Raw genomic sequence first — 27,680 nt, 5'->3', positions numbered from 1 at the left:
TAAGTGTAGAAGTGTGTTTACACCCTGTGTATGGATTTGCATAGTATTTGATTTAAAACTCATTTAATGTCTTTTATTGATTATTAATTTTCTGAAAATAAGATCTATTTCTGTCTGCTTGTCCTTTGCTGTTTCTGTAGCCCCTAATGTGTCTGGGAGACTCAACTTTTCACCCAGTGGACATTATGTTAACCCTGATCTGAACCAATCAGCAACCCATCCCTACCATTCCCTCCCATCTCCCCTCCCCACACCCTTTCCCATCTCCATCATGACAAGTCTTAAGCGTTCTCAGACTGAGCGCTCGGTTGGGGGTTCAGTACCAGCTACAGATGAGTTCTACACTCGCCGTCTGAGGCTTCCCAATGGAGGGGCGCCACCACCCCGCAGCGAGAGCGCCCACATTTCATCTTCCTCCACCACCGGCACCAATCCTGGCGTCCCCAAAATGGGTGTTCGGGCTCGTGTAGCAGACTGGCCACCACGGAAAGATGGAGGAGGAGGGGGTGTTTGGCATATCACTGTGGAAACGGACTCCCCCAGCTCTACTAACACCACCAGCTCCTCAGGATCAGGAAGTGGCGATAGAGAAAGACTCGGACTTGGGGGTGGTGGAGGTGGGGGTGGTGGAGGAGGAAGCGGTAGTAGCGGTGGCAGTGGAGGTGGAACGGGCCCCACTGTCACAACCCACAGTAATTTATCTGCCAAGCTGGGTCACCTGATAAGCCCACAGGATTCATCCATGCTGCGCAACATCCACAACACCCTGAAGAACAAGATGCAGAGCAAGGGAAAAGACAACCGCTTCCTTTCACCTGACGGCTACCTGGGATCACCTCGCAAAGGCATGAGGCGCATCCGCCAACGCAGTAACAGTGATATCACTATTAGTGAGCTGGATGGTGATGGCAATGAGGGCTGGTCTTTCTCTGGATGGACACCGATGCACCGTGAGTACGGCAGCACGTCATCCATAGACAAACATGGTGTATCAGGAGAAAGCTTTTTTGACATGCTCAAGGGATACCAGTCCTCTGAGGCTCCTGATCAGAGAAGCCCAGCTCCAGAGAGGCTAACAGAGCTTCTAACTGTGGCTCCGATAAAACAAGCTGCCCTGGACCTCCCAGATGGACCTTTAGGTCCAGCCAGAGGTAGTCCCGCCAGTCGTCTGAAGGAACGAGAAAAACACTTAAAGAGGAGGTCAAAGTCAGAGACGGGTGGAGAGTCAATATTCCGTAAACTGCGCAGTGTGAAGGTGGAGGGGGACACATCGAGAGCTGGTTCTGATGTTGAAGATGGGGGAAAGGGGGACGAGAGTGGCCCAGCTCCCAAACCGTGGCTATGTCAAAAAGGCTTTTCTCATTATGATGTCCAGTCTTTACTTTTTGACCTGAATGAGGTCATCCAAAGCCGTCAATCTGGGTCCAAACGCAAGAACACCACTACTGGTGCCTCAGCAGCCGCCGCTGCTTCTGCTTCAGCCACATCCTCCCTCTCATCCAATCAGAGTGGAGTGTATGGGTCCCCCTGTGGCTCACAAGAAGAACTGAGCAAAGAGGGAACAGGAGGGCATTGTGCCAATCCCGCCCTGGACCCTGGAGATGACAAAAGCAATGACCTGGTGCTCAGCTGTCCTTGTTTCAGGAATGAGATTGGAGGAGAGGGCGAGAGGAACATTTCTCCTGCTAAACAGGTATATTTTTGTTTTACTATTAGAATAACACAGTGCATAAAGGATGGACTGAAAAGATTCTCAGTAAGTCTTTTGTTTTCTTTAATTCCATCCTTCAGCAGGGCAGTATAGGGAGTGGGGGAAGCTCAAGCAATTCTTCTGGCAGTACCGAGGAGGGACTCTTGGATGCCACCTTAACGACTCATTTTACCAATGCTGGTGTGGCTGTTTTGGAGGCGTCCAAGGACGGACCAAGCCAACATGCTGATAGATCTAAACGATACATTGTGGAACATGTTGACCTCGGAGCCTATTACTACCGAAAGTACTTCTACCTCAGAGGTGAGTGTAAAATGATGGTCCGGTCAGAATTTTTGACTTACGATTGTTTTTACTTTTACTCAGTAGATTTCAACAATGGTTGTTGTTGAACAATAAAGACAACACAATTCCCCCTACTCTTCCTCTGCTCATTTATTGTGTCCATATATGCCTTCCTCACCCCTAGAACACTGGAACTATCTGGGGGTGGATGAAAACCTGGGTCCAGTAGCGGTGAGTTTGAGGAGGGAGAAGTTGGACGAACATAAGGAGCATGGCCAGCAGTACAACTACAGGGTCATCTTCAGAACGAGTGAGGTACATGGAAGTGGACAGATACACCGCTGTTTTATTAACTGTGTTTTTTCCCTTTAGATTTCCCACGATATTCCTTCTGAAGTGTGATTAGAAGTCTGTTGTTCATCACTTGAGCATTGCTACCATTTCCTCCTTTGGAAGCTCTAGAGCCAGAAATTCATGTCCTCATTCTGAACGCCCACCCGCCATCTTTGTCAGCCTTCATCTTTGAAGGACTGAGCTGTGCCATTTCACAGTTAAACAGGACTAAAATAGCGCCAAAGGTATTTGAGTAGAGGAGAAAATGCATTGCACTCACGCTGAAGTGCACCATGAGTAACAGCCCTTTCAATCTCAAGGGATGATGCATGACCCACAGTGCTGTGTGTTCCTCTATTTTCTTCTCTTGCCTTCCTCTCTCCTCTCTAATTGCTATTTTGAGAGCAGAGAGTAGCAGATTTATACACACATATGTATGTGTCTCCGTGGGAGTGAGTGGGATGAATTGAGGTTGAAGGGATATGTCCAAATGTCCACCGAGGGCAATTATTGTTGACTGTTGAATGAGAGGTCTTCCGTTTTGTTTTTTTTAACCATGAGGGTGTTGGCAGCAACACTGGGTCAAGAAAAAAACCATAAGATATTCCTTAGAGCACTGGTAACAATACAGATGTTGACTGTGTTGGTTTATGATAGATATTCAGGTCCTGGCCCTACTACAATCCTCCTGATTTATTCATGAATCTATCAAGTTTGCTTTAGTCTGAAGCTCAAGACTCTTCATAGTGAAACTACAGCAGCAAACCCTACATGCATCCTTTTTTCTCACTTAGGCAGACGGTTCTCTGCACTTCGTGTTCTCTACACTTGCATGGAACACTGGCAAAGCAAAATCTCTTTTTTTGGCATGGATTTTTATTGAAAAACAGACGAGCTCTTCTGCAACTATGCTGAGATGGCCATGATTGCCCTTTCAAACAAGCCTTGGTGCTTGAAAATTTTGCTGAGTTCATGAGGTTTCATCACAACAAGAAAACTCTGACTGGTGTGGTAATTGTAATTAATGATTTAGCAATATATTTTAAGCCTTAAGCCGATGAACGTATCTCTGAGTGTGTGTGCTACATAACAAATAGTTCATACGATAAAATAAAGGTGAAGACACAACTACAGTATACAACTCTGAATTACATTTTTATCTTTCATCCCACTCGTCTGCACATTTTGTTTAACACTGCCTGGATTGCATCTAAATCAACAGTGACTAATAAAATGAATCAAATGGTTATAGTCACAGATAATATCCAGCTAACAAATTCATGGCACTTTCATTTGGCCACAAATTAAGGTGATTTCCACACATCATTTATTAAGTGTCAGTGTGTGAATTAAAATATAATTGAGGATACATTTTCAATATCCGGCGTCAAATTTAAAGTTAATAAAAGAAGCGTTCGGAGTGAATTTTGTAATAAATTAAATATACGGCTGTATGAACTTACATAATCAGCATTCCCTTATTGTTTTATTCGTAGCAACAGTTCTGTTTTTGCTGTCATAGCATGTTTTATATTCTACAGGCCTTCCCATGATAGCAGCCTCTTCCTTTTGAATGTGGTTTATTTCATGCTTAAGTAATGAAACACTGCACAAAATGTCATTTTCCTGACATTTTGTGCAGAGCTGCAATATAAAATATTTATTTTCTTATTCTATTGTGCTCTGCAGCTTAACACCCTGAGGGGCTCCATCCTGGAAGATGCGGTACCTTCTACATCCAAGCACGGTTTAGCTCGCGGTCTGCCCCTCAAAGAGGTGTTGGAATACCTGGTGCCAGAGCTCAACGTCCACTGTCTACGACTGGCGCTCAACACGCCAAAGGTCACGGAGCAGCTGATGAAGCTTGATGAGCAAGGGGTAAGGAGACAGAAGAAACTAATTCAGGAATGATGATTTTGATTAATTCCTTTGATTGCTCTTATCTAAGAATTCTTTTTTTCTCCTTTTCATACATTTACTAAAAAAAAGGCCATTTCTCAGACTTGTCATCATCATTCTATCTGTTCAGCATAATTTTCTACCCATTGTTCTATCGCAGTTGAGTTTCCAACGGAAAGTGGGTGTGATGTACTGCATGGCCGGCCAGAGCAGCGAGGAGGAGATGTACAACAACGATTCAGCGGGTGCTGCCCTGGAGGAGTTTCTTCATCTGCTGGGGGAGAGAGTTAGGCTCAAAGGCTTCAGCAAGTACAGGGCCCAGCTGGACACAAAGAGTACGTAAATACACACAAAATGCTAGTTGTTCAGCAATTGTTGTGGGAAAAACATCTACATGGAGTTACATTGACACAAAAGCTATATCCTAATCCAGCAGTGTAAACAAAAGCCCCTTTTACACAGAGAACTCTCCACTAGAGCTTTTGTTATTCACACTGTAAAAACCAGTGTGTGTGTTTAAATAGCATGTCAATGCACCACAAGCTGATGCTGCATCGCACAGCAGCATCAGCATCCATCTATCATCTGTCTTTGTAAGCATCAAATTAACTTGGCAAAAGTAATCCCTCTACATTCCTGTTATGTGGCAGTTGATCTCATTTGGTGATCAAATGGTAAGCCAGGCTTCACGCTCTCTCCCCAGTTTGAAGATATTATCGGCTGATTTTTTGTCTTCTTTGATTGAGCTGCAAACTACTGCTCTATGAAACTCCTGGTTATGTCTGACACACAATAGCCTCAAAATGTCACACCCATAACCTCTCCCACCGCCTTTCTTCTTCACTTACACATATCTTTTTGGTTCTGTCACTGCTTCTGCTGCTGGCTGTGAGTTGGAATAACAATGCCCCCCTCCCCCCCCTCTATTTCAAGTTTTTAAGAGTTATAAAGAGCACATAATTTGTGCGCGATGGTTATGACTAGAAGTCAATGTTGTTATTGATTATTATACTGATTTTTCTTTGGTCTTGACAATTCTTGTCTTGAGGGTGTATAAGTGGGACACATATGCTGCATTTATGAGTAAGTGCTCATATACTGAGAGCCCCCTTCCTGACCCCAGTTTAATTTGTAACACTTGTCAAAAACCGAATATTCCTTGAACTTCTTGTGACACTCGTGAACTTATATGTTAGGTTATTCTGTCAGTGTTGCTGCTTTTATTCTCTATTATGTTGTTTGTTTGTTTTTTAATTTTATATACTGGTTTGATCCCCGAAGGGAAATTAAGAAATTAAGAAAGGACACTCTAGCTACTGATTACAAACGCATGCATATATATTTGTGAGTACAGGCCCCTGTATCACACACACACACAAAGGGGCCTGTAGGCATGCAGGGGAGGTAGAGTGGCAGGCTGCTCCTTTTTGGTGCGCCTCAAATGAGCAATTTGTAAAGGGGACGGCACCTTGCTCAAGGGTGCCTCGGCAGTGCTCCGGAGATGAGCTGACACCTCCCACTGTTAGCTCACCTCTGGGTATTTTTGGGGGGGCGGGAGCGGGAATCGAACCGCCGATCTTAAATCATAGGACGACCCGCTCTACCGCCCGCTTTACCACTGAGCCACTGCCGCCCCATTCCTGAAGGACACAGCAGTGATGAATTTGAATTTATACCAGGCACTCTCCTTTGTCTCTTTACATCCCATGGAAAACACAGATATTGTCTTACGTTCATTAAAGCCTCCAACTTAATAACACAAAAAATAGTCTGTCTTTGCACGACAAGTAATGCGACCTTCATTTAGCCCAAAATAAAATTATTTCAGCCATGGAAAGTTCTTTCTGTAGAAAGATTGTAACTGATGTTGGTGATCAAGCTAGATCTAGCTTTTTCATGTGGGTGGCTTGTTTTAGGACCAGGACCTGTTAACCCCTCTGTGCTCACTGGGCCAAGTAATCAGCAGTAGCATTCAGAACATGAGGTCAGGTTTGCTTATAGTTGTATAATAGAATGTACTTTAATAATAGAAATGCTTCACAGCATGAATAATGTATATCATGAATAATGGTTTTTGCTCCTGGACTTGTATTAAACACTTTTCCATATCTAAAACCGCCAGTGTTTATAGAAATGTTAATTAATTAAATGTTAACTGTACTTTTTTAAAATTCCAAACCATGAAATAATTCACATTTAATTGTTATCCTCAGCTGACTCGACGGGAACACACTCCCTGTACACCACCTACAAGGATTATGAAATCATGTTCCACGTGTCCACCATGCTGCCCTACACCCCAAACAATAAACAGCAGGTATGTTATTCAAATAGGGTTAAGGTCATTTGCTAAGAAAAGTGATGATTTATCTGTGGTTTAAATTCGACGTTATTCTAAATTTTCTACGCATATAATTTCATATAACTTAAATTACTGTCCTTGTGTTTTTTCCAGTTGCTGCGGAAGCGTCATATTGGGAACGACATCGTCACAATTGTGTTCCAGGAACCCGGGGCTCTCCCCTTCACCCCTAAAAATATCCGCTCGCACTTCCAGCATGTTTTTGTGATTGTGCGTGCTCATAACCCATGTTCTGAAAACAGCTCTTACAGGTGAGATATACTCGCCTATATATGGACATTTCCTCACAATTCATTAATAATTTGTAAGACATTTATAATATGTAATACAAACCCGAAATTATTTCTAAGAAAATACGAATATGTGGGCCTTTCCTCCCTTTCCCTTTTGAAATGCTCTGTGGAGAACATTTCATTCTCTTTTCATTCACTCCTCTGTCTTATTATCTGTTTTTTTCTCACTTATCTTGCCCTTTCTGTGTTTTTTTTTCTCCCCACACTAATGGTTGCTTTGATTGCTGTTTGAGCACATTGTGTGAGGCTTTAATTGTCCCCCATGTGCCGCTTCATTTCTTGGCAAGAGCAACACATACACGCATGAACAAAGCGCCCAGCAGTCAAGTGAATATAGAGCAAATAATCTTTTATTTGTGAATGTAAATCAGGTTTTATGACATGAAAATTAATTTCTCACATATAATAACGCTGGAACAAAAGTTTTCAGAAGTAAAGCTCATCGCAGACACCACAGGGAGTCTGACTATGACTCATTTCACTATATTAAGAAAAGGATGCTCTGAAGCTCTTTTGTTTTTACTGATGGAGTTTGGCTGTGCTTCCTATGCATTTTTAGAACCATGTCACTCATTAAAAATACATTTTATAGGCTCAGTCTGGCTTTTATTCCAAAGAATCCAGGTGTAATAAATTTGAAATAAATTTACTTAAACAATAGCAGGCTCACAAAATGTTAAAACAAAGCCAATCTGCTTTCCTTGGCTTAGAACGCGCAGCATATACACAGCTTGACACACTAAACTTCAAATTATTTTGTGATCTGTCAGTAACACAAAGAAGTGCAACACGCTGTTGTCACACTCATGACTCACGACAAACTGTTACACCAATATTTTACGGGTATCTGTCACTGGAAACCAGTAATTTTCTGCATCAACTGCAAAATTTCATAAAGTGTATCCCTATGGTTTACACTGCAATATGTACTGTCTTAAAATGACTCAAATCTCTAATTACTCGCAAGCATAAATAAATAAAACACACAGTAAAACATCAATTTTGTCACACATGGATTAAATCAATTCCATGTACAGTACCTTCCCCACAACAACAAACACATACAGAACATCTCCACCACCCACTCCGACAGGTATTGACATTTTCTTTTCTTGCCTTTGCTCCGTGGGCAGCAGGTGATTGATACTGGACGAGTGGAGCAGCCCACACATTAGATATTTATAAGACCACAAACTACAGCACTCCGCTCTTTCATTTTCAGCGCTAAACCTCCTGCCATGTAGATCACACAGCAGCCACACCAACCCGCAATCCCAATCACACTGCATTCCCCCTTTCCCCTCTTTCACACCCTCACCCTATTTTCTCCCACAGTCTCTTGTGTCATCTAGTGTTTTTATGCTTTTGTTCTGTCATAACTCTTTCCATCTCTTATCAATGTCCTGCACGAGTCACTTGTCAGGTTGACTGACTCACAGATGGTTGAGATCAGCACAAGTGCTGTCAGTGTAATGTTTGAAGCACGGCTTAATGTTCTACTATATTCACCATTGAGTCAGTAATGTAGTCTGTCTGGTGTTTGATATTGGGCAAGTTAGGTATTGGGTTTTTGGAGCATCTGAATAATAACTGAAATGATGCTGAAGAGAACGACGATGGTTATTCAGAACAATACATTTGAGTGCAAGTGAGGAAAATCTAAGCTATCAAATGAAGCGTGCTCCTTAGAGCTGGTCGTAATTATATCTTCATCACTACAGGCTACTCTATCCAGTGATCCATATAAAAATAATGATTTTAGCAACTTAAACTAGGACAACCAGCACTTAACATTTGTGTATTCCATTTGCACGCTCCAGAATTCCAGAACTCCACAATTAATTAAAGATAAAAATGTGGAAATGATGCAGTTTTAGGCTCAAGCAGTTTATCTAAGGAAGACACGCAGAATCAGATGTTTGTTCTCCATGCTTTTTATATGTGGTGGCTGATTTTATAGAATTCCACGCATTCATGCTTCTGACCTCGGAGAACAAAATCTTTCTTCCACTTTCTAAAGACAAAATAATATTTTAGAGTTAGCAACAAATAAAATAGATATAAAAAATGACCAACTTGAAATGAAATGTGTGATTTGTTTTTTTTAATCTATGCTTGAATTATTCTCTGACAAAGAAATGATGGAATATGTTTTTTTTTATGATAAAAGCTCAGGTGGTTCAAGGAAAACCGACGCAAACCTCTGCTTCATCAGCTGCGGGGATATTCATGTTATTAACATGTTGATGTAATTGTCCACCTACACATTCGTGTACTGCTTTCTTCCCTGCTCGCTGCTTTCATCCTTGAATGTGACAGATGCATGTGGGTGCTAGTGCCATTTTGACATGGCAATTTGATTTGGCAATTTCAACTGGAAAAATACTTCCTACTTCTCTACGGTATAGACAAGGAAAGGTGGCAAATCAGGTCTTTACAATACAACAGTCATTATAAGTCACACGTCTCTGTTGAACTCATGTTTAAACATATGTCTGTCTCACACGGGCTGTTGTTTATTAGACAAAGCTAAATCATCCTGGTGTCAGCTTGTGAGCTGCTGCTTGCCAGCCAGCAGATGTGTGGGGTGAGGGCTCTGACATCCGGTGCCACTCATGTCAGCTGGTAATTATCACCTGAGGGGGGATCTGAAATGGAGATTATAATCGAGATGAGATCGAGTCTGCAGTAGGTGTTCCGTAAATACATTCAAGTATTTTTAGGATTTCATAAAAGGAGCATTTCTGTTGTTTAGTGCTTCAGACCTGAACGCTCCACCGATCAGCAAGTCTAGTCAGTATACAGGTAGATTAATTGGGAATAATCTCTCGTCTCCTCTAAAATCTCTAGTCAGAATTTAATGATAAAATCACACATGCTTTATAGGAAACCCTAAACATGTGTGCATGTCATTGGTTGCTTTAATTCAGTTGTTTTTGCATTTTTAGATACATTTGAACGCGGGTGATTTTCATATAATTTCATGCACATCCAGGGACTCCGGTCTATGCACATTGCCTCAAACAGCTACACAGAATTCATTAACATTTCACAGATGCAGATAAAGGCTTCACTTTTATCTGATAAAGTCGTGCACATTGTAATTACCTGTAGTTTGCTCAGTTTACTGACTTTTACAGTTTTAAGCCCACTGATGATTAAATTATTTCTACACGAGCTTTCTGTCTCTCTTAAATCAACCTATCTATCAGAATCAAAACAAAATGATTTTTTTCCATTTGCAGGAGACTCAGAGACTTTCTTGCAGTAAGCACCATTTCCCTTTCTTGTCTGACTCCCTCCACGCTGTCCTCCTTCCACATCCATATTCTCCTTTCCCCCCCACTGTCAGATTTACAGGACTTGGGAGCAGAAGATTTTGGAATGGTCTTCTCCCTTCTCATATCATCCTCCTCCTCCTTGTCTCTCCTTCCTCTCTGTTGCTGCTCAACTGAGTTCCTGACATACCAGACAGGGCAAACGGCCTCAGATGGCCATTCCACAGACTTAGTGAAAGGAAAAGGGGGATGAAGACAAGGGAGGCGAAAGGGAGCAGGGAAAAAACAGGGGTGAAAGGCGAAACAGAAGCAGAAGACTAAAGTTTTTAAAGAATAGAAAATACAGACAGCACTCCACGATGATAATTATTTATAGCTTCACATAACCAGTACTTAGACGTATATCTATTATTCTAATTCATAATTATCTCCTTTTGGTCTTTCCCTGCAGCGTGGCGGTCACCCGTTCCAAAGACATGCCCTCTTTCGGCCCCCCCATCCCAGAAGGTGTGACCTTCCCCAAATCCTCTGTGTTCAGAGACTTTTTGCTTGCTAAGGTCATTAACGCGGAAAACGCCGCCCACAAATCACACAAGTTCCGTGCCATGGCCACACGAACTCGCCAGGAATACCTCCGCGACCTGGCGGAGCGCCACACCACCAGCACTCCAATTGACCCCTCTGGGAAGTTCCCTTTCATCTCGCTGGCCCACAAGAAAAAAGAAAAAAGCCGTCCGTATGGAGGGGCAGAGCTGCGCAGCCTGGGGGCAGTGACCTGGCAAGTTCACGCTGAGGATCATGGGACCGCAGGGGAACTGGAGGCCCTGATGGCCATCTCTAACGATTTTCTCATCTTGGTGGACCAGGAGGCCAAGGCTGTGGTGTTCAACTGTGCTACTAAGGATGTGATTGGCTGGACACTCAGCAGCCCTGCGTCTTTGCGGATTTTCTACGAACGTGGAGAAAACGTCTCTCTGAGGAGTATCAGTAATAACACTGAGGACTTCAAGGAGGTGGTCAAACGTCTCGAGGTTAGCAGAAACACACAAATACAGTAAATATGTAGTAAGACTGAAGAGTGTGTGCTCACCCTGCTCAGAAAATGAATGTTTTAAAACGTTTGTGTTATTTAAAGCTTGTACTTCGGGCTGTCTGTTGTCATGATTCAGGTTATGGCAGCTACATCTTCAAACTCATATGAGGTTCATTGATGTTGTTTATTTGCCAAAAGTAGCGACATGACATAGTTCATCAGCATCAGTAGAGTCTTAGTTTGGGCCGTGAAATCATTCTGCGGTCATCGCGTGTTTCTGAGGGCCAAAGCTTGTCTTGAGATGACAAACATTTAATTCATTTATGCAGACAATCATGAGAAACTGGATCGGCAGGCTTGAGGCTGCTATGTGCTGTACACTGATTGACCTGGCCCACTCACTGCCTCTCTTACTATTTATTGTTGACTGTCAGAACGCCAGAATGACAACATCTTTGTGTCTGCTTGCCAAAGCGGCTTTCTCATTATTCGTCTCAGTTTATTAGGGGAGTTTCAGAAACGTATCTGGACACATACTCCCAGTGGCTCACACAGTTACATGCAGAGCGCAATGGCGCTAGCTCTTCCTCGGTTGTTTCCATGGGAACTGGTTGGAGGGGGGGGGGTGCTTTCTTATGTAATCATCAGTGCTTTAGAAATACATTGATTTCCCCAGCTTCTCCCTAACTTCAAGCTGTGTGTGCAACCTGGACTGAGTCTACCCTCTTTGATTAGCATTGCAAGTATACAAAACTCACAAAACACACATAGAGAGCAGGATTCTGCCTAGAACTCAGAAGTGTATCACTTCCATGCTGCAGTTCATGCATCTGGTGTTAATCTTGAGTCATTTGGATAACCTCAGTGCCAGAGAACCTCGCTTTCTCTTTCTGCCTTTCTCTCTCTCTGCTGCTTTTGCTCTATTTTTCCTCTTGTTCGCTCCGTATGATTTCCCCCCCTCCCTTTTTTTCCCTCTCTCATACTCTGTTCTTCTCCCACACTCACATTCAGAGATTTCTGACAGCATCATAACAATTCCACTCAGGTGCCAGTCTTCATCATGGTGTATTCACACTTCCATAGACTCATTGGTAACATCCTGTTCAGACAGAGATGTGAGGTACCCCAAAGCAGTCAGCCACGTCATTAGGGAGGCGCAGAGAGAGGGACACGTTGTGACCGACCACAATAAAATATCAGTCTGAGTACTCGCATCTTGCGAGATGTTTACCACTTAACGTGGTGCACTAGTTCATCTTTACATGTGGCCATAAATCTCTTGGAGATTACTTTAAGTCCCTCCTCGAAGTTGGCGAGAGGAAGCATATGTGCATACGCTCTGAACATGTTCACGGCACGCACACATTTTCAGACCTACACATTTTCAGACCCATTAGCAAATGAAGGCTTTTCAAACAACAGTTTCTGTACATAAAAGAGCTTTTAGAGGTTATGCAAATTTAACAAAATACATTAATGTGCCTCAGAGCAGCAGTCTTATTTTTCTCTTCTTGCCTTTTATTCTACCTCCTGTTCCTCTGATCTTTCCTCTCATGACCTCTTTCATGTCCAGTTCTTGACAAAGGGCTGCGAGACGTCAGAGATGACTCTTCGTCGAAATGGCTTGGGCCAGCTCGGCTTCCACGTGAACTACGAAGGCATTGTGGCTGAGGTATCTGTCTGTACATTTCTGCATGTTAAATCAGAAATGTCTTTAGCCAAGGTCACAAAAATTGATTGATTTAAGATTGATGCTATCAAAACTTGCCACTAACAGGTGGAGCCATATGGTTACGCCTGGCAGGCAGGACTGCGACAGGGAAGCCGATTGGTAGAAATCTGCAAAGTTGCCGTGGCAACACTGACCCATGAACAGATGATTGACCTCCTGAGGACATCGGTGACAGTGCGAGTTGTTATCATCCCGCCACATGATGATGCCACTCCTCGCAGGTAGGGAGAAATGGGACAAAATAGTTTCCTTTGTTGCAATGCATTTTTTTTTTATTAATGTGCTCATCTGGAGAAGAAGCTTACAATGAGTTGTCACCAAATGCCTCCCGTCCTTCTACAGGGGCTGTTCAGAGCTCTATCGGACGCCGGTGTCAGAATACAAAGGGAGCAGCAGTGATAGCGGCTCCTTTGAATACAAGTTCCCCTTCCGCAGCAACAACAACAAGTGGCAGCGGACGTCCAGCAGCCCTCAACAGTCACTGACCGCCTCGCCTCAGCCTCACACCCCCAACCGGGCCATCAGTCTGGGGAGCTCCGTGGGGAAGACGCTGTCAGCAGAGAGGCTGGAGAGGGGCGCTGTCATCCCACGCAGCGTCAGCAGCGACGGCCGACCCCTGGACACCAAGAGGTTGGAGCCCTTTGAGATTTTGTGTCCTCCCCAACAGGGGGCATGTGAGGTTACTGTAGTCATCTGGTATGGGGAACACTCTGTCCACATCTCAAGCTACTGGACTGAATGTAGTGCAATGTCAATGCTTACTTAGTTGTAGGGCCCCAAAACTGGGCTCTACAGCTTGATTATTTTTTGTACTTTCAGGATTTTAAAATTTTACCAACTAGTTTATCAACAGAAGTGTCAAAAAACAACTCCTGATTTGGGTTTTTAATGAGATGAGTTTTCATTTTTTTCTAACCGTAGCTAAAAAACTAAAATTAATGAAATTCCCTAGAAAGGAAAAACATTTAGCTCCTTCACTGCTTTGCTGTTTTGATTTCGTCTTCAGATAAATGCACCTTTACACGCCTGTAAGTTCTTCCACTTCCTGTCTTTGTGTGTTAACTTCTTTGTTGTTGTTCCAGGATGTCCCCTGGTAGTGAGAGCTATAGCCTGGCCTCGTCAATGGCGTTGGGTCGTTCCCCTCACAATCGCAGCTCTCCCAGCAACCTGTCTTGTTCCAGCGACGCCTCGGGAAGCTCGGCTCACTGGAGGCAGAAATCCATGCCTGAACAGTAAGGGAGAGACGGGAGACAGTTTTTAAACATAAACATGATGGATTCAACGTAATGTTCTTTGCTACTTTGAGATGCTCAGTCTCTTGATTTCATTTACAGAAAGCAACCAAATCAGCTTTTCTTTTGAAGTCATTGTTTAAAGTTTTTAAGTCTGCATTTTTAATCCATGGAAATTTATTTCCTTGGTTTCGATAAGAAGTATGAATAAATAATTGTGCGATTTTGTTTTCATTCCCCAGGTTTGTGGGGAGCCGACACTCTCCCATGTCTGCAGAGAGACGAGAGGTGGTCGGAGAGGGCGGCGCCAGTGGCAAGTCCACTCCCAATTGGTCACGAATGGAGGAAGGAGGAGGAGCCGAACGAGGATCCTCAGGTAAATGTCGCGCCTGGAGAAATAATGTGATAACGATAAAGTTAATAAGAGAGGAATGTGCTGAGGTTTAAAACTCAAAGCTTAGTTTTAACCTCATCCTGGGGAGGAAGGCGTAGCACAGGAAATAAATCACCCATATTTATCTGCATTGCTCAAGGCTTTGAAATGACAGGTGTGTGCGTGTGTTTGTGTGCGTGTGTGTGCTTCTCTTCATCGGTTCATGACAGTTTTATGGAGATGCTCCTTCCTCAGCTGAGATACCAACTCTGACAGCATCTGCACTGCCTCTAAAAAGCACTCCTCTCCCCCTTATTTCCCTCCCCGCTCCTCCTCATCCTCCTCCCTGTGAATTATGTTGTCTTTATAAAGAATGCCTTAATGTGTCTGCAGACACGTGAAAAGGTGGGAAGCTAATGATGCAAACAGAAAAGGGGAAAAACATAGATGTGGAAAGGTGAAAATTAGATCAGTGATTGCAATTTAAGTACGTGTTTTTTTCTTCTCTCTAACTCTAAACAAAGGAGATAAATTCCTTCCTTTCAACATGCTTCTCTGTTTTCATGTCTTTCCTTACTTCCCACCCTTCCTCCAGTCAGTTCCCGTTTATATTCCTCTTTATATTCGCCTCTCATTCATCTTTTTATGTGCTCGAACACTGGCTTTCATGTAATTACGAGGGTTCTTCCATGCCTTGCTTTTTTGGGTTTCTTCTTCTTGTTTACCAGCTTCGTCTTTGAACGCCACAAAGACCACACGCTCCTCTGCTGGCTGCTCTGATCCCCAGCAGGATGCTGCTTTGGTTGATTGTTGACCGGCTGACTTTCACCCGCATCCTCGACCTGTCCCCGCCTGGCGCAGTCACAGAGGAGAATCCTACTCTCTCATTTTGTGGTCATTTAGAGCGGTTGTGTTTTTGTTGGTCACAGCAGAACAATGTGGACCATGTCGGTTCAGGCGATGTCAGCCAAGTGTCCAGACCTTTAAAAAAAGCACTTGCCTCTGTGGTTGAGAATTCTGTGCTTTGGTCGGCCTTCTATTTTTACCCCTTTGACCATTTATTCTTCAACAATAATGATGTGGCTGCAGTCATGCAGAGGGTCGGATACTCAGTTCTCATTTCGGATGTCACACAAAACCGGACTTTGTCTTTACCCTTAATGTGTGCCACAAAAAGGGTTTGCGTGCGACTAAATATTGCATCACTTTTTTCCACGTCTGTGCATTATTTAATACCATATCTGATCCATTTTGATTCATGCACTGGTTGGAGAGCTGCAGCAAAAGGCAATGTGTCATTAATTTTCTTCCTTTTTTATTTATGCTTGATTTACTCTGTAATGAAGCCTGGAGCAGACATTAACACAAGCTGCTGAGGAATCCCACTTCTGTTTCATCATGTTTCAGTACGCAGTCACATCTGCTGTATAGTAAAGAATAAAATGTTCCTTCACAGTTTAGGTATATACAGTACATTGAATGTGTACCGTACAGTCGGTGCTCTTTCTAATTAGCACACAGAGCCCTGGTGGGCACGTTACACAGTAATGAATATTCAGAGATATACAGGAGTTCATTACACTTCTGTTGTACTTGTACCCAGCAGATGTGATGATACCTCCTTTTGCTCTCCCTCTCTTGGTGCTGTGGTCATTAGCTGCCTACTCTGTATGTCTCGTTGCGTAACATCTCGACAATTACACAACAGTCCCCGACTTTTGCTTTAGGACACATACGTACTTTCCATCACTATGCGCAGCTTGCCCAGAACAAACAAACCCAGCAGGGACCACCTGGGGACACGTTTCTTTTTTTGAAGTGCTCCTTTTGATGATTGGTGATTTCTGTTTGTCGACATGTCAGAGGAAGAATGAAAACAGAGGCATTATGGGCCTCCTGGAAGCATCACTGCTGCAGCGGTAAAATACACAACAGTGAGAGGGGAGCGCCGCTTCTGTCTAGAAACACGAACATATCGTTTGTTTGTGCCACAGGGCCTGTGCGTGATTACTCACCAACCCCAGCTGGTTTCTTACTGGTTCTTATTCTTGCAGAAGCACCAGTCTCTAAGTCTGGCCAGGGCTACTCTGGAGCTCCCCGCATCCAGAGGCAGGAGCAGGTCATCCATCTCTCCCCAAAGAAAGGCAGCCAGGTCAGGATTTCCACCCGTCTGACCGTCCGTCCCTCTTCTAACTCTCATGCATAGATATCTTTGTGTATTTAAGACTTGTGTCTGTTAGCGTACGGTAAACGTTCCATTCTATTTGCTCTGCAGTCGGACGGGCCATATTCCGGACACTCCAGCAGCAACACCCTCTCCAGCACCGCCTCCAGCGGGGGCCACAGCGACAGCGATAAATGGTACGAAATGGGAGCGGGTGGAGGCTCCAGTGGAGACCAGGCCGAAACGGAGCCCAACGGTCTCGGAGGAGGAGGCTACCTCCAGGGGGCGTCGGCAGACAGCGGCATCGACACCAGTTCTTACGGAGCCTCGCGCCACTCTCACCCCCACTCTCATCATGGCAGCACCACCTCCCTGCTGGCCCCCAGCGGAGGCAGAGAGGGCAGGGATCGCACGGTGTCCCCGTGGCACAGCCCCACAGAGGGAGGCCGCAGGATGCTGGAGAGGTCTCCTGCTGCAGCGGAGTCCGCAGGCCCTCCAGGAGAAAGGAGTATGGATGCTGTTGTCCGAACGCCCCCCACCCATCTCCTCGTTAGAGACAGCAGCACCTACAGTCTGAGCGAACATCAGAGGTCTGCCTGTAATTTTTGTGGCCATATATATGCGGCTTTTTTTTAGGGGGGATGGAGAATGTAGAAACCTAAAGAACTGTGTACCACATAAAGTTTTAAGGGAGGGTTACATATCTGGGTTGTCAGATAAATCTTCCCCTTTGGTGGAACTGCTCACGGCTCAAAAATGTAAGCATCCCGCACTGAGTTGAAGCCCAAAAAGGTTAGGAGCCAGTGCTTTAAGCAGAGTAACCTTTTATGTGTTGCCCTGAGGCCAAACAAACACAAACTTAAACATGTTTCATTCCCTCGTCATTATGAGGGAGCAGCTATCGGTGGGCTTCTTGAAATAAATCCTGAGTCTGTAACCTTGAAAGGAAATGAAGTTTTAACCAACATCCACACGGTCACCGGCCTGCACCCCAAAATATTCAGAATAAGTCTAAGAAGCAGTTGAAAATAGATAAATCCAGCGCCCCTCATCAGCACAGAAGCATTAGAAATGAATCAGGAGTTGCATCTTACAGGTTTGAGTCATTTTCAGTTGAAATTTTTAATTTTACCTCTCCCAAATTGTGATCTAGCACAACAGAATTTTTCCAAATTTTAGCAAGCAGCCAGTATTCCTTAGCCTGAGAGCAGCGCTCGCTCTCGACCTCCTCATTCCTGCAAACCAAGAGCGGGAGTAATTTTAACTCCCCCTTATCTTTCCACATTACGGCTCAGGAAATGTGGAACACGTGTCCATCTTTTCACAGTTCAACTGGTGTCCTGATCTGTGAGAACACAAGTTTTTCTCTCTTCCTGCTTGAGGAAGTCAGAATCAGTCACTCATTCAGATCGAATTACAGTTCATGACCTGGATTTAATCGGTCTGGCATTAGTGTTCCGTTTGTGTTCTGTTATTGTTGCAAAGACGGAATTATAAGAACGATTTTTTTGGTCTGAATGTGGGTCACTGTTTGATTTAAAAAGAATTACTATTCAAGATGGGTTCAATTTCAGGATTATGATGCAAACTCTGCTCTGCTTCGGACATCATCTTTGAAGCTTTCGTCATTTGTGAATGAGTAACCCCTCTCATCATCCCCCTCCACCAGTGCCAGGCACTCAGGCCACAGCTCCCCCAGAGATGAGTCCACCTCCTCAGCCACCTCCCCTTCATCCCAGGCCTCGGCGTCCCCCGGGCCCAAGAGTTTCTACCCCCGGCAGGGAGCTCAATCCAAGTACCTGATTGGCTGGAGGAAGCCCGGCTCCACCATCAATTCTGTGGACTTTGGAGACACACGCAAGTAAGGATGGAGGGGAAAGAAGGGTTTAGAGACAGAGGAATGAATGAATGAGTTTGGGAGTCTGTCCAACACCTGTACATTTCTGACTTCTGTTTGGTAGCGAGAACATATGAATGACTTGACTACCCCCTTGTGGCTCAAGACGATACTGCACTTGTAGCATAACTGCTGTCGACTACATTCTTTTTCCATATTATCATTAGAAAACAGATTTTTCAGCACATGTAATTAATCTGGTTGTTTACTAATCAGGCTTCTTCTGCGTCTGTGTGTTTTAGGAAGTCTCCAGGAGAAGGTGGAGCGGAGTCTGTTCCAACTCCAGCTATTAGGCCCTCTCTTCGGGACATGCACTCACCCCAGCCTCATGCTAAATCTACCATGGAGGAGGACGTGAAGAGACACGCTGCCCCCGAGAGCCCCCCGCCACCACGCAGACACAAGGAAAAGGTTAGTGAATCAGAGCCACTGCTCCTGGCCTCTGCACTGTTGCAGTTCATCCATGGAGCTCATCATTCGTGCCTCCTTTGCAGCACGCCCAGAAATCTCCTCCGGCCCAGTCCCTCAGCCAGCGGCGCTCCCTCCACCGGACGCTGTCAGACGAGAGCATTTATCGCGGTCAGCGCCTTCCTTCCCTTGCCGACTCGGTGGCCGAGCCGACTCTCGGCCCCGATGTTCTGTTTAGCTGCTCCACCCTCCCACGCTCACCCACCACCCGGGGAGTCCCCCTCCGACGACCCTCCTATAAACTAGGAGTCAAACTCCATGGTGAGGAATGATGGGCAGTCTGTAGACGGTGCTTTTAACTGAAAACATCTAATGTTTGTAGGAACCATTTGGAAAATCAACTTTTTTTTCCACTTTTCCCACCACTTTACTCTGGTTTATAGGTGACCTTTCAGCATCTGACACCTCATTGGTGGATTTGGTGGAACGTCATCGTGGACCCCTCCCTCCAGAGCTGATGCCCCTGCCATCAGGAGACAGGGACAGCCCCCTCGAGTGGACGCACCTAGTGGATGTGGCCAACACTTTTGAGACTGAAAGGAACACACATTATGGTACAGGCATTCTTTAACACAAACATCTCACCTTCTGTTTCCTTTATGTGAAATAAACTCACTTTTTTTTTACAGGAAGTGAGACAAAACAGCAACAACACTTTTGCGACAGCCGTGTCTCTCAAGTTTTTTGTATTTGTTACACTGATGTGTTTAAACTTTTGTCTTTTCTTCTTCCAGTTCAGAGGAGTTATGTATTTGGAGATGCGAACCACCGAAGCAGCGGTGCCTCCAGCCCCCAGCAGCCCCACATAGACCTGCAGCCGGTTCCACTGTCCCGGCCCTCATCCAGGTAACGCCGCACTCAGATTACTCTAGTGTGTTTCTAATACCTGACAGAGAATGTCAGGTGTAGCAAGAACCAAAAGATGGTTAAATATTTATAAAAAGATTTTGGATGCATATGAAGATTCGGTACATGAACAAAATCTAATGGCCTGTTCCTTGAGCCGTAGCTTGTCTGTATGGATTTGGGGACATAATATAAAATCTAGTTTTACTCTTTTAGTTCCATTTTAAGTGATTAATTGAAAATAGTGTTTGCCTCTGTACAGAGCTCATTAACAACCCTAATAATGGTGTTTTTCCTTTCCTTTTCACAGTGAGGGCCACATAGGGCTGGAGAGGAAGGTGACCAAGCTGGAGGCCATGGTGAAGATGCTCCAGGAAGACCTGAAGAAGGTGGGAGATAAAACACAACCATGTGCACACACGCAGTGTAAACGTACAGTATGAACTGTTCACGCAGGTGCCAGGTCAGAAAAGAGATCCAGTCTTAATTCTTAGTTGGTGCTGACCTCTCAAGAAAACAATGTTGACTTCACTGGATCCATACTGGTGTTACTGGTGGTGAATTTTTCACTAAATCCTCTTCAACTTGTGAAATCCTGGGGAAAATGCGTGATTTATTTTTAAAGTAGCTATCGATCAGCCGGACGGGGAAACTCGTTCCTCTACCTCCACCAGCCTCCAGCGGGCCGCAGCTGATTGACAGCAAAAAAGCGAACGTCTTCCGTCCGTCTCATTATTTTCTTTAACTTGACAAGATATTTCTGTTGGTGCACCCCAACTATCGCCTGTGGCGAACTGGAAATGTCAGCCGTTGCAGCCTACCCACGCTGCCCTTCAGTCCTCCTGCTATGACTCAACGTCTGCAGACCTCAAGGCCAAACAGATAGTTTATTGTATTTGTATGGATAATAATGTTTGTTGTTTCTGTTTTTCATCTCGAATGTCTTCTTTTCTCTCAGTTTGAATTCATTAAATGACCTCGTCTGTCGCTGCAGGAGCGCGAGGAGAAGGGGAGACTTCAGACTCAGATCAAGAGGCTCTGGGAGGACAACCAGAGGCTGCAGGAGGAATCCCAGACCTCCGCCGCAAAGCTGAAGAAGTTCACCGAATGGGTGTTCAACACCATCGACATGAACTGACCCCATCAGCACAACAATCCTAAATAGGGAGGTGCAGAGAGAGGGGGGGGCATATCTGATATGACAAATTGTGCACAAGAAAAGCGGAGACATGTTGTTCGGCCGATGCCGAAACCCCTCGATCGTCGTCCATTGGCTCCACGCGTCAGCGGGTAATAAAATCGACTATCTCCGCAGACCCTCTGTTGAACTTCTCCGAATGAGAAAAATTGATGTTTTTTATTAGATTATGAAGGACTGACCTCTTCTCTCCAACGGAACCACGAGAGAATCGTTTAATTGATCTTTCCCTCATCCTGCTGTGCCAGAACCGATTCTGCAAAATTGCCAACAAAGATGAAACTGTTTTTTTCTCTCCCCGATGTGAACGAGACGAATCTCCAGACGCCCAAATCGACCATGCTTCTTTTTTTAAGTGACTGTTTACTGTAGATATCCGCTCCTTTATGGTTCCTTTTGTTTGTTTGTTTCTGTTTTTTAAAGTGGCCCAGCGTCTCTGAGAGGTGACTTGAAATTTTTTTATTTTTTTTTTCGTGCCAAATCGACTCCGCCGCATCGGAGGGTAGCGGAGAGACGTCCACGTCTCTGAACAGGTACGCAAAGAAATCTGCCAACCGCAAGCACAATGATGAATCTAAAGCCACCGGACCCCCTGGAGACCGGAGAGGATTTCATTTCTTTCACAAGTACGATGAAAGGAAAGAACTTTCCTCTCCAAAGCTTTTGAGCACTGAATCCAATCCATGGACGTGGAAGCAGATCCATCTGCATTGGGAAACCTGGATTTGTACAGTGTGTTGCCCCCCCCCCCGCCCTCCCACTTTTTTTCTCCTGGATTACAGCATTCTGAGATAGAGGAGTATATTTCTACGCCATCGACAAGTGGTGGCACAAACCCTGACTGATATCCAGAGAGCTTTGGTCCATTTGTATGTATCTTAAAAGCAATAGAAGGAAGTTGGGACTACATTCTCTCTTTCTCTCTCCCCCTTTCTCTCCCTCCAAAAAGACTCTGTGAAGAAGTTTCTTTTCAAGTTTGCACTTGGTCGACACCACCGGCACAAAGAGCCTCCATGAGAACGAGTAAAGAAAGGAATCATCATCCTCCGCTCTGGAAAAATAGAGACAGAGAAATATAAAAGAGCTTTTTAGGAGGGGGACGGAAAGCAGGACGTGTTTTTTTTTTCTTCCCCAGGTTAATTTATTTCCTTGTATTATAAACCAATAAATAAGTTGTTCTATTCGTACAGTACAACGGACATCAATGTTTAGTTCCTCGACAAAAGGTTTGCTAGCGATATTATTTAAATGGCTTTGTTTCTTAACCGGCTAAAGCCTGGCTTTATGCTTTCTGTATTCTGTTGTTTCGTGGTGCCCGAGCCTGCTGTTGTGTTGCTTACAGTGCCCTCTAGTGAAGACCAGTGGAAATGTCATGATTATTCAGTGTGCTGCCAGTCATCCTGTATTTTTCCAACGCCTCTTCAGCAATCAGTCCGACATTAATGGGAGGCCTCAGTGACACAGAACAGGAAGGGGAACCAGAAGCCAGCTCTGAGCGACAATCACAGGTAGATTTTTGATAAGCGGAGAAGATCTCAGCTGTACTTTTATGCATGTGGGCGTTAAATCGGAAGATCCGTAGTTTACCTCAGGTTGTGTTTTTTATGGGAACACGAGGATCTCTTGAGAAAGTAACACAAACTGAAAATGACTCATGCAGTTAGATTAATAGCCATGATAAACTCATAAGGGGGGAGAGGAGCTGCAGAACCCGCTGCATCGGCGGCGGGGTGTTGTTGTCATCGTGTGAATGTGCATCAGTCTATCAGTGCCTACAGGAAGTCATTTTGGTCATTTCCTCCCAGGCAGAGCAGGGATGTGCCTTTTTGAATCCAGCACCTGGGGAACAGATGAAAGGGAAGGGCTCTTAAACGCCTGGTAACACACACACACACACACACACTCTCACACACTTATGAGTTTTAATCAACTTCACACTCAAAGACGTTTGCGGGGGAAGAATCTGCTGCGAGGCTTCAGCCTTTTACTTTTTTACAAGAATATTTTTAATGAACGCAATCGGGCTGCCTCCAGATCCAGGAATGAGAAAGTGTGTGTGTATGTGTGTGTGTGTGAGGTGTGTGTCTGCGTGTGCCTTTGCAGGCAGTTTCATGCAGTATATATTTCTGTGCAACTTGAAAATTGTAGTGTTATTGGAAGAATTTGTTTTTTCCCCCAACTCACAAAAGCCAATTATAACTCAAGCAGCAGTGCAGTTGTTTCTGCGGCCGTATGTTTGACAGGATCACCAGAGTGTTAGGGCGTTTCAGGTCTGCAGTAAAACTGTGGTTCGTAAATGTATAAGCCTTAATTCACTGTTGTTTGGATGAAATGACACTCCTAGTTTTTGAATTTAAGGAGATTCTCTTGAAGAAGTGATGCAGTAGAAACCCTGCAGCGTACGACGCAAAGTGCTGCCCGGTCTGAATGTAAAGGAAATAAAAATAAGCCCAAATAAATGTGATAGCTATAGCTGATGAGATTTGCCCGCTCACAAGGAGGTCTCGGTTCTGTTTTAGGAATCGCTCTGTGTGGATGATAACGACACCAGTGAACGGATTCGGTTGTTGTTTAACTTTTTTTTTTTTTTTAAATCGGCCAGCTGTGAAAATCAGTCGTCCAGTAATGTGAAACGCAGAAATGTTCCTGATCAGGGAGGATTTTACTGTAAATCTTGTGTCAGTGCTTAGATGATGCCTAAAAGTTCATGTTTTACTATACATAGAGAGTGCTCTAGATTTTTTTAGTATTTCAGATGAAGTATGGCCAAAAGTAAAAAATGTGCAAAAGTAGGCCGGCTGTAGAGACACAAACAGAACCACCAGTCGCTCCGGTGTGAACGTCGTCTTATTTCACCTGTTTCTTTCTCCTCCGTTTTGTTTTTGGTGCTTTTCAGCGTAACGTGGGAAAATGTGAACGCCAGTCCTTTTCTGTTTTTGAGAACCTTTGCACAGTGTTTTATAAAAATGGTTGTATTTGGATGAATGGATCCATTTATGTGCAATCCTGTCTAGATGTTGCTCCGTAGAGTTTCTGCCAGTGCAGTTCCCGACGACAAGAGGAAGGTGCTTGACTTAATTCACATTAAATAAACAAAAATCTAACCTTTTCCTTATGCATCACAAATGAAGCAAGAAGCAGGCTGGGTGTTATTTGTACTGTAGGGATGCTGGTTTTTAGTCGAACACAACTTGTGAGGTTGGTGATTGCAGCAGAATAGGAAGAACAAACTTAACAGTGAAGCGATAAAGTACACCGTTATGAGACTTGTGCAGAATTAAAGATACTGTTTACATTCCAGATCCATTGTCTTTGTAAAATGTAAAGGTATGAAAAAGACATTTCCAGTGATCGCAGTATTAAAGTTTCTGAAATAAATAAATGCTGTGTCGATTGGTGGGACTTTTCATTTGTGTCTCTGTACTGATCTCACACCAGATGTTGGAGCTCTGCATCGTCACAAGATCAAAATTTGATCTTGGTTCAGGGTCCGGGTAAGGATCGGATCGGCTAAAACTTCTAGTTTACAAGATCACAAACTAACCTTTGTCTTGAAAGAAGTGCTTTTGTGTTCTGATTTGAATTCTAAAATATGACTGAGAAAAGTGGCATTACCTCTAGCTAATCACTAGAAGTATTAATAAATTAATGAGTACCAAGTATTCAATATTTTCTTATCGTAAAGAATGCAAAAGGGGGGCCTCTATAAACTCACTTTCAGAATAAAATCCAACCATGTAAAAGTTAAAGTGCTGCTGATATTGTGGACAAAAATGAAAGATGGAACAGCTTATAAAGTAATAATAAATGGCTAAGTATTGATCTTATATGAACCATAATTTAACTCAAACATTATCTGCATCAAGGTTAGCCCTATTCAGAGCAGCTGTAGTTAAATTAAATAGCACTTCTTACCAAAGGTTGAATATCTGCCCCAGGCTCCCTCCCTCCCCAGGCATTTACTGTTCAAGTAAACCGAGGCTTTAATGACCTTTAAGTGTCACGACAATAAAGATGTATTTTGTGTGCGACACTGTGAAGCTGAGGGAACCATACAGAGGTAGGTTCTGCTGGATTGACCCGTGCAGCACGGGTTAATTCGCCATAACCCGCGGCGAAGACGTGTTTGAGGCGACGCTGCACCGACCTCAGCAGCGGAAAATGGAGGGTTCAGATGTTAGTCATCTATGGTACAGGTGGAAAGTGAGGCTGAGTCACCAGGAATGCCTTTCAAGGATTTTTGTTAAAACAATAATTTTCACCTATTTCTCGATAAGATGCCCAAATATTACGTCAGTCTGCGAATATGTTGCATAGCTCATACATCATAAATGAAATGACTACTTAGCGATAGTAATGTGCTTTGTTTTTCTCAGTAAGGCCCACAAGATGTTGGCATTCTGCTAATAAAAGCTGATTGGTCAGTTAACATTTGACCACCCCCTTTCTGGATGATGTCACAGCTACTTTAGCAACTGTATTTCTAATGATAACAATCTACGGATAACATGATGTTTTCTCCAGCTTGTGTTAAAATAATTTATCATCGTGAAGAGAATTAAATGCTGCGCGACAGCTAGCATGACGGCTGTGGCCTAAAAAAACAATTAGATGAAAAGCCTTGTTTGGATGCAGAGTAAACACTTCACTGGTTTAGATCAGACTACAAACTGATCGTACATAAAAAGGCTTCATCTCACTTTCATCTCTGTTGCCATGTGACTGGAAAAAAAAAAAGATTAAATGAAACCATTTTTCAACTTTTCCTTCCTCTTCCTCTGTTTTGGACCCTTGATGCTTCATCCCACTCTCTCCTTCAGCCCACACAAGACATCTTCCCGTCTCTGTTGTGGCTCTTATCCCCCTCTCATCTCCCTCTCATCAAGGGGGGAGATGGAGAACGTCGAGGTGCTTTGTTCTACGGAGGCAGAGCCTCGTCGATCCACATGGAAGCAGATCCCACATGATTCCCATTTGAAGCAATGCAACGGCCTGTGGAAACGTGCATGAAGTCAGTCGTCGTCACTGTTTTGACCGTTTCTGATCTTTTTTTATGACATCAGGAACTCGGAAAAATTGGTAGAGCTTTGTTAAGAAGAGAAGAAACAAGATTGACCAGGAACGCACTCAATAGCTCTATATCTGTTAGCTTTAAGCGATAAAATGATTAAAAGTGGGACGACGACGAAACTCATCCCATTTTAAAATAAAGAGAGGGGGCACTTTAATGACTAAAAGGATTTAAACCAGGGATATACTGACATTTAGCTGCTAACTGCTAACACCAGTGCTAAAATTCACCTGCTGAGACGGACCTCTGATGAGGAGGCCCCCTGGACGCCCGGTGGGTGTTTTTCAGGTGCATCCAACTGGCAGGATTTCCTCAAGGCGGACCCGGAACACAATGTGGGATCACACATCCCATCTGGCTTGGATTTCCTTAGGGTGGGTGGGGGGCTGGAGAGAGCAGTCGGGTGCCATGACTCAGACCAGCAGTCACGCACGGATTGTCAATATTTGCTTTGTTTCTTGCCGTCATGTAAATATCTCAGGCTTCATGTGAGTCTACAGATGAGCATCAGTCTAATAATAGAGACTTGGTCCAGCAGAGATGATGCACCATGTTGAATTTTACCAGCTCATATAAGGAAGTTATTCTGGTTTCTTCCTCCACACACATCAGATTTCTCCAAGTCTAAATTGTCTTCCTGTTTAATTTAGAGGAAATTCTCTGTCAGAATATACTTTAAATAGACGACTGGGACTGATATCTTTTTAATAACCAGCAGATCAGAGGATGGATCAAGCGAAGAATATGGCAGCTAGGCAACGACTGGTAATGCAGAGAGGAGAGAGGCTGTGGAACGACATCCAGCACTCCCACTCCTACCATCAACTGATTCTATGTCATTCTGAAACCGGAAGTGTTTTATTCCATCCATGTGAAAATAATTGAAGGTTTTCTTTGGACTGGATTATCATGGAAATGGTTGGAAAAGCAGGCCGACGAAGGAACTGTTAAGTTCCAAGATTTAAAGACTGATCGACGGAGAGGAGGTGGGAATCAGGGAATGGACGGGGAATCATTTTCCTGTCAGATCAGGAATTCCTGAATCTTCTGGGAAAATAGTTTCCACTCATGGTTCTGGTCTGGTTTCATGGTTGGGTTGTAGATTTAGGTTCAGTTCATGGAAGTTCCCCATGAATGTGTGTGTGTGTGTGTGTGTGTGTGTGTGTGTGTGTGTGTGTGTGTGTGTGTGTGTGTGTGTGTGTGTGTGTGTGTGTGTGTGTGTGTGTGTGTGTGTGTGTGTGTGTGTGTGTGTGTGTGTGTGTGTGTGTATGGGTTAGCACTTACTAGCATGTAGCAATAAAAGAAAAAAAACATGAAATATGGGGCAACCCCCATCCAACACGCACACACACACACACACACACACACACACACACACACACACACACACACACACACACACACACACACACACACACACACACACACACACACACACACACACTTCCCAATGGGATCTTCTCTTCCTGTTTACTGTGACTCAATAATTCAGTTGGTCCAAAGTG

At 44.1% G+C, this 27,680-nt stretch overlaps 1 protein-coding gene across 4 annotated transcripts in view; it reads left to right on the top strand.

Moving 5' to 3' along the window:
• Positions 1-24,490, top strand: part of sipa1l1 (signal-induced proliferation-associated 1 like 1) — a 54,088-nt gene extending 29,598 nt beyond the window's left edge. For 2 of the 4 annotated variants that reach the window (XM_068342156.1, XM_068342155.1), the window contains exons 4-25: positions 141-1,693; positions 1,792-2,014; positions 2,181-2,311; positions 4,019-4,207; positions 4,389-4,563; positions 6,442-6,545; positions 6,684-6,841; positions 10,613-11,192; positions 12,768-12,866; positions 12,972-13,147; positions 13,269-13,556; positions 14,009-14,158; positions 14,401-14,534; positions 16,586-16,683; positions 16,807-17,285; positions 18,365-18,556; positions 18,835-19,003; positions 19,087-19,321; positions 19,444-19,614; positions 19,795-19,906; positions 20,217-20,295; positions 20,901-24,490. In XM_068342156.1, the coding sequence (XP_068198257.1) occupies positions 272-1,693; positions 1,792-2,014; positions 2,181-2,311; positions 4,019-4,207; positions 4,389-4,563; positions 6,442-6,545; positions 6,684-6,841; positions 10,613-11,192; positions 12,768-12,866; positions 12,972-13,147; positions 13,269-13,556; positions 14,009-14,158; positions 14,401-14,534; positions 16,586-16,683; positions 16,807-17,285; positions 18,365-18,556; positions 18,835-19,003; positions 19,087-19,321; positions 19,444-19,614; positions 19,795-19,906; positions 20,217-20,295; positions 20,901-21,044 (5,508 nt within the window). In that variant the 5' untranslated portion in view covers positions 141-271 and the 3' untranslated portion in view covers positions 21,045-24,490. The remainder of the gene's footprint in view (positions 1-140; positions 1,694-1,791; positions 2,015-2,180; positions 2,312-4,018; positions 4,208-4,388; positions 4,564-6,441; positions 6,546-6,683; positions 6,842-10,612; positions 11,193-12,767; positions 12,867-12,971; positions 13,148-13,268; positions 13,557-14,008; positions 14,159-14,400; positions 14,535-16,585; positions 16,684-16,806; positions 17,286-18,364; positions 18,557-18,834; positions 19,004-19,086; positions 19,322-19,443; positions 19,615-19,794; positions 19,907-20,216; positions 20,296-20,900) is intronic. The other 2 variants (XR_011038920.1, XM_068342157.1) reach the window with 2 other exon arrangements.
• Positions 24,491-27,680: the final 3,190 nt, after the last annotated feature.

Source organism: Antennarius striatus, chromosome 19, assembly GCF_040054535.1.
Source record: "Antennarius striatus isolate MH-2024 chromosome 19, ASM4005453v1, whole genome shotgun sequence".
In the NCBI taxonomy this organism is placed as follows: Eukaryota; Metazoa; Chordata; class Actinopteri; order Lophiiformes; family Antennariidae; genus Antennarius; species Antennarius striatus.
Note: the sequence above shows the minus strand (reverse complement) of the source record. Positions and strands in the feature narration are given on the sequence as shown.